At 51.0% G+C, this 7,500-nt stretch overlaps 1 protein-coding gene across 2 annotated transcripts in view; it reads right to left on the bottom strand.

The window, feature by feature from the left end:
* The window catches only part of LOC106566523 (ERC protein 2), a 448,684-nt gene that overhangs the window by 206,339 nt on the left and 234,845 nt on the right, over window positions 1-7,500 (bottom strand). For both annotated transcript variants that reach the window (XM_045692987.1, XM_045692988.1), the window contains one exon: window positions 443-603. In XM_045692987.1, coding sequence (XP_045548943.1) covers window positions 443-603 — 161 coding nt within the window. The remainder of the gene's footprint in view (window positions 1-442; window positions 604-7,500) is intronic.

Raw genomic sequence — 7,500 nt, 5'->3', positions numbered from 1 at the left:
CACTATATGTCCAGAGAAACATACAACTACACTATATTTCCAGAGAAACACACAACTACACTATATGTCCAGAAGTAGAAACAGACAACTACACTATATGTCCAGAGGTAGAAACAGACAACTACACTATATGTCCAGAGGTAGAAACAGACAACTATACTATATCTCCAGAGAAACAGACAACTACACTATATGTCCAGAGAAACAGACAACTACACTATATGTCCAGAGAAACATACAACTACACTATATGTCCAGAGGCAGAGACGGCAAAAAAGAGAGACAAAGAACTAAGGAGACAGACAGACACAGACAGAGACAGACAGAGACAGAGACAGCCAGACAGAGACAGCCAGACAGAGACAGAGACAGCCAGACAGAGACAGCCAGACAGAGACAGAGACAGCCAGACAGAGACAGCCAGACAGAGACAGAGACTCACTTCATCTCCAATATCTCCTCCAGCTGTTTGCGTCTCTCCAGCCTCAGATTGGTCAGGTGACCGTCCCGCTCCTGCAAGGAGTGCTGGGTAGTGGAGAGGCGCTGCTTGGTGGTGTCCAGCTCCTGTCTGGTCTTCTCCAGGGCGTTCATCATCTCCTCCAGCTGAGAGAGACAGACGGGGAGAGAGGGCTGTTAAACACATCCACTTGCATGCAACAATACCCATAGGCACTGACAGAGACACACACTGACACATACTGACACACACCGACACACAGAGACAGTGCATACACACATACAATACACACAAACAAACTCTCCAAAAAAAGAGACGCCCCTTTTTCAGGACCCTGTCTTTCAAAGATAATTCGTAAAAATCCAAATAACTTCACAGATCTTCATTGTAAAGGGATTAAACACTGTTTACCATGCTTGTTCAATGACCCATAAACAATTAATGAACATGCACCTGTGGAACAGTCGTTAAGACAGAAGGCATTTGCTTACAGACAGTAGGCAATTATGGTCACAGTTATGAAAACTTAGGACACTAAAGAGGCCTTTCTACTGACTCTGAAAAACACCAAAAGAAAGATGCCCAGGGTCCCTGCTCATCTGTGTGAACATGCCTTAGGCACGCTGCAAGGAGGCATGAGGACTGCAGATGTGGCCAGGGCAATAAATTGCAATGTCCGTACTGTGAGACGCCTAAGACAGCGCTACAGGGAGACAGGACAGACAGCTGATCGTCCTCGCAGTGGCAGACCACGTGTAACAACACCTGCACAGGATCGGTACATCCGAACATCACACCTGCGGGACAGGTACAGGATGGCAACAACAACTGCCCGAGTTACACCAGAAACGCATAATCCCTCCATCAGTGCCCAGACTGTCCGCAATAGGCTGAGAGAGGCTGGACTGAGGGCTTGTAGGGCTGTTGTAAGGCAGGTCCTCACCAGACATCACCGGCAACAACGTCGCCTATGGGCACAAACCCACCGTCGCTGGACCAGACAGGACTGGCAAAAAGTGCTCTTCACTGACGAGTCGTGGTTTTGTCTCACCAGGGGTGATGGTCGGATTCGCGTTTATCATCGAAGGAATGAGCGTTACACTGAGGCCTGTACTCTGGAGCGGGATCGATTTGGAGATGGAGGGTCCACCATGGTCTGGGTCGGTGTGTCACAACGTCATCGGACTGAGCTTGTTGTCATTGCAGGCAATCTCAACGCTGTGCGTTACAGGGAAGACATACTCCTCCCTCATGTGGTACCCATCCTGCAGGCTCATCATGACATGACCCTACAGCATGACAATGCCACCAGCCATACTGCTCGTTCTGTGCGTGATTTCCTGCAAGACAGGAATGTCAGTGTTCTGCCATGGCCAGCGAAGAGCCCGAATCTCAATCCTACTGAGCACGTCTGGGACCTGTTGGATCGGAGGGTGAGGGCTAGGGCCATTCTCCCCAGAAATGTCTGGGAACTTGCAGGTGCCTTGGTGGAAGAGTAGGGTAACATCTCATAGCAAGAACTGGAAAATTTGGTGCAGTTCATGAGGAGGAGATGCAATGCAGTACTTAATGCAGCTGGTGGCCACACCAGATACTGACTGTTACTTTTGATTTTACCCCCACCCCAGCTTTGTCCAGGGACACATTATTCCATTTCTGTTAGTCACAAGTCTGTGGAATTTGTTCAGTTTATGTCTCAGTTGTTGAATATTGTTATGTTCATACAAATATTTACACATGTTAAGTTTGCTGAAAATAAACGCAGTTGACAGTGAGAGGATGTTTCTTTTTTTGCTGAGTTTATATGCATACACAAAATTATTTTCTTCCCCTGTGTGTGAGGGGGGTACGTGAGTGTGCGGGAGGTATGTGTGTGTGAGGGGGGTATGTGTGTGTGAGGGACATATGTGTGTGTGTGAGGGAGGTATATGTGTGTGTGTGTGTGTGAGAGGGAGGTATGTGTGTGTGTGTGAGGGAGGTATGTGTGTGTGTGAGGGGGTATGTGTGTGTGAAGGGGGTATGTGTGTGTGTGAAGGGGGTATGTGTGTGTGTGTAGGGGGTATGTGTGTGTGTGTGTGTGTGTGTGTGTGTGTGTGTGTGTGTGTGTGTGTGTGTGTGTGTGTGTGTGTGTGTGTGTGTGTGTGTGTGTGTGTGTGTTTCCTCCCCTGGTATGATAATAAAATGAAAGCACTACCTCATGTCTGACTGACAGAGGTGAAATTACCCTGGGTCAGAGGTCAGCTGAATGACATGGCACATGACCCTAGAGCTGGAAGCAGGGGTTACATAGCCTTGCCTTTATCATTCTAGTCCTACATTATTCTCCTTGTTACTATACCTGTAGCAGGTACAATCTTCCTTTGTTTATACCTCAAAACAGAAATGTTGCATGTAAAAGGGGGACTGATATTGTGGAAACTGTAATGTTCTACCTTTGACAAGACGCTGTGTCAGCTAGAGGTGGCCCTGTGTCAGCTAGAGGTGGCCCTGTGTCAGCTAGAGGTGGCCCTGTGTCAGCTAGAGGTGGCCCTGTGTCAGCTAGAGGTGGCCCTGTGTCAGCTAGAGGTGGCCCTGTGTCAGCTAGAGGTGGCCCTGTGTCAGCTAGAGGTGGCCCTGTGTCAGCTAGAGGTGGCCCTGTGTCAGCTAGAGGTGGCCCTGTGTCAGCTAGAGGTGGCCCTGTGTCAGCTAGAGGTGGCCCTGTGTCAGCCAGAGGTGGCCCTGTGTCAGCTAGAGGTGGCCCTGTGTCAGCTAGAGGTGACCCTGTCCTCAAGTAGTATGTCTGTGTCCCACTCTGCTGGTCCCTGAAAGACCTGTCCTCAGGGGACTATTATCCTGACAGGAAGTGTCTTACTGTTAACAGGAAGTAGCTCACTTTCCACCAGGAACTCATTGGCTGAGGATCAGATGGTCTGAAGACAGAATTATCTAATTATAGCTCTTAAATAATAATGAACTTTGTCAGTCTTCTAACTACATCAATGATACAAGAGATCTGTTCTTGGGCCATGAACCCAGAAAGAAAATCATTTATAACAATTTTCACTGTCCCCTCTCTCTTTCCATAGTTATCGCGTGCGTGTGTGTGTGTAAGAAGCTCTCCATGTGGTAGGACATGAAAAAAAAGAATTGGGCCTCTTTTATGAAGGGGCCAAATCGTTCACACATTTTTCAGGACACCCTCTGTCTCTCCCCCTCTCTTTTTCTCTCTCCCTCGCTAGGTGTGCTTCACAGATGTCCAAAATGTGCTCACTCACTCTTCATGAATATCACATCTGGGGAGAAGGGGAGATGGAAAATGAGACGAGAAGGATTCAGAATTTTTTTTATATGTAAGACGAAGCGAGAGCAAGAGAGTGATACGCCTCACTCAACAATCAGTACAGTGGGTCTCTAAAACCCAAAACAGCAACACAATCCCTGTCCTCCAAAAAGCCAACCACCCAGTCAACATGCCCAGACGGGTCACCCCTCTACCTCCTTCCAGTCCCCAAACATCCACATCAGCCCTACAACATGTCTCTCTCAACAAGCTCTCACAGTCTCACTGCAGAACGTCACATTTGGAAGTTGCTCCGAATGTCAAATTTCAAAGTTGCAAAAGATATCTGGTCTCTCTACCCCCCCTCCATAACACCCAAGACTCAGCACATTTCACAAGATTCAGCAGCCAACCCTGCACCTCGTTCAACCCTGCACCTCTCCCAAACCCGGCACCTCTCCCAACCCCGGCACCTATCCCAAACCCGGCACCTCTCCCAACCCCGGCACCTCTCCCAAACCCGGCACCTATCCCAAACCCGGCACCTCTCCCAACCCCGGCACCTCTCCCAAACCCGGCACCTCTCCCAAACCCTCCCTCCATCCCTCCCCAACCCCCTCACCCCTTGTCGAGTCTAGCCACACAAATAGCCAGTCGTCCTTTCACAATCACATCATTAATAAGGAATACATTTTAGTGAAATTAGGGTCTTAATCAGCTTAGAGCTGAGCCTGTGCATGCTAATTTAGCTCAACTTCAAGGGAAAGCTCCCTCACCAAGGTAAAGCCTGCTAAGACCACCTAAAGCCCCGCTGGACATTAAGCTAATTGGGGGCTCAGAGCCCCGGCCAAATCCCTCTTGTCCATTCACGTCGGTGTTGATGGTTCAAAGGCCTAGTTCAAACGCCACAGAGAGGGAGAGAGAGATGGACAGAAGGGGAGAGAGAGTTGGACAGAGAGGGAGAGAGGGGGGAGCAGAGGGAGAGAGAGACGGACAGAAGGGGAGAGAGTTGGACAGAGAGGGAGAGAGAGAGGGACAGAGAGGGAGAGGACAGAAGGGGAGAGAGAGTTGGACAGAGAGGGAGAGAGAGAGAGGGACAGACAGGGAGAGTGAGGGAGAGAGAGACAGACAGAAGGGGAGAGAGAAATAATCGAGCAAACCAGAGAAAGATAGACAAAGAGGGAGAGATGGAGAGGGTGAGAGGGTGGGAGTGAGAGAGAGCTGGCTGGGGGTGTGAAGTCTAGTGACCCGAGGCATTACCCACGCTCCATTTCAGCAGCCCTGGCTGATGGGAGACTTTCAGCGCATTGAACATCATGAGACTGATTACTCTGGGAGCGAGGGAGCGAAGGAAGGAGAGAATAAAGAAAAGAGGGATAAAAAATGTGAGAATATGATGCTGGCAGCGCGGTCTAAAACTGAGTCAGGTGATGTTTTAGAAGGACCTGGTCCTTTTCTCTCCCTCCCTCTCTCCTTCTCCCTTGCTCTCTCTCTCTCCCTCTCTCCTTCTCCCTTGCTCTCTCTCCCTCCATCTCTCCCTCCCTCCTTCTCCCTTGCTCTCTCTCCTCTCTCTCCCTCTCTCCTTCTCCCTTGCTCTCTCTCTCTCCCTCCCTCTCTCCTTCTCTCCCTCTCTCTAGCCTAACGGTTAAAAGAGTTGGGGCAGTAATCGAAAGGTCGGCGGTTCAAATCCCCAAGCTGACGAGCTGAAAAATATGTTGATGTGCCCTTGAGCAAAGCACTTAACTCTAATTGCTCCTGTAACGTCGCTCTGGATAAATGGCAAAGCGAGATATCACACTCTCTCTCTCTGACTCAGGATCATAACAGCAGCCTGATCTGATGGCTGTTTAGCTGTATTTCATTTTAACCCAGTGTGTGACTGTGTGAATCCGTGAGGCTGCTGTCGTGTGTCAGTGTGAGGACAGTGAACAGTGTGACTCCATGAATGTCCATGTTTGTCAGTTGCTGGAATGTTGAGAGAGGGGGTTCTCTGTGTGCTTAGCCACTTCACAGACATTCACCAGTTCCTGAGATACGGTTTTTAAACTAAATGTAATATTAGTTCCAATAACGTTACACAAATACTCCTCTTTGTCTCTTCTCTGCTCTTCTCCTCGTCCTGTACTCTCTACTCGTGTGTGTGTATATGTATGTGTGTGTGTGTGTGTGAACCCGCCACTGTTCAGTATCATGTATTCATACTTGTTCTAGCCACAGATTGTGCTCATATTACTGGCAGTCATAAGTAATGCAAGGTCATTCTAATTCAAACACACGCTCACACCAGAAGGAAACTCACCCTCTTGCTGCTTCTCTTTCTCACCGCAGACACACACACACACACACACACACACACACACACACACACACACACACACACACACACACACACACACACCTAGATTTTGACTTTGACTCTTTATAGCTCCCAAGAAAAACTTAGTGTGAGAGAAAATGAAGGGAAAGGGGAGAAAGAGAGACAGAGGAAGAGAGACAGACAAACAGACAGAGAGGAAGAGAGAGAGAAACTCCAGTCAAGTCAACTAAACCCAGTCCAGCTCAACACGGTCCAGCCCAGCCCAACATGGTCCAGCCCAACACGGTCCAGCCCAGTCCAACACAGTCCAGCCCAACACAGTCCAGCCTAGCCCAACACGGTCCAGCCCAGCCCAGCCCAACACGGTCCAGCCTAGCCCAACACGGTCCAGCCTAGCCCAACACGGTCCAGCCTAGCCCAACACGGTCCAGCCCAGCCCAACCCAACATGGTCCAGCCCAGCCCAACACGGCCCAGCCCAGCCCAACACGGCCCAGCCCAACACGGCCCAGCCCAATACGGTCCAGCCCAACACGGTCCAGCCTAGCCCAACACGGTCCAGCCCAGTCCAACACGGTCCAGCCCAGTCCAACACGGTCCAGCCCAGCCCAACACGGTCCAGCCCGGTCCAGCCCAGCCCAACACGGTCCAGCCCAGCCCAACACGGTCCAGCCCAGTCCAACACGGTCCAGCCCAGTCCAACACGGTCCAGCCCAGCCCAACACGGCCCAGCCCAGCCCAACACGGTCCAGCCCGGTCCAGCCCAGCCCAACACGGTCCAGCCCAGCCCAACACGGTCCAGCCTGGTCCAGCCCAGCCCAACACGGTCCAGTCCAGCCCAACACGGTCCAGTCCAACACAGTCCAGCCCAGCCCAACACGGTCCAGCCCAACACGGTCCAGCCCAGTCCAACACGGTCCAGCCCAGCCCAACACGGTCCAGCCCAGCCCAACACGGTCCAGCCCAGTCCAACACGGTCCAGCCTAGCCCAACACGGTCCAGCCCAGTCCAACACGGTCCAGCCTAGCCCAACACGGTCCAGCCCAGTCCAACACGGTCCAGCCCAGTTCAACACGGTCCAGCCCAGTCCAACAGCCTACAAGGCCCAGCTCAGTAGATGGGCACATAGGGGCTCATATAGATGTTTGATCTCTTCTCCACATAACCCAGATTTAGCCAATCAGACGCGATAACCCTGGAAGCACTGAGTCCCGAGAGGAGGCTCTGATCTACACTGATCACTGGCAGCTGACTTACAGACAGACAGAGCGAGAGACAGGCAGGCAGACAGGAATACAGGCAGACAGACAGGCAGGCAGGCAGACGGAAAGACATACAAGGCAGACAGAGTTGACTTCAGGTCATCCGTTCTTCTGTTTACCAGTGGAAACTAAAACCAGGAGGACACTGCACTCTGAGCCACACCACAACGTTTGGTAAACGTTAGAGAAGAGACAGTTAAAAACTC

Source organism: Salmo salar, chromosome ssa13 (assembly GCF_905237065.1).
Source record: "Salmo salar chromosome ssa13, Ssal_v3.1, whole genome shotgun sequence".
NCBI classification, from domain to species: Eukaryota; Metazoa; Chordata; class Actinopteri; order Salmoniformes; family Salmonidae; genus Salmo; species Salmo salar.
This window is presented reverse-complemented; position numbering and strand designations above follow the sequence as displayed.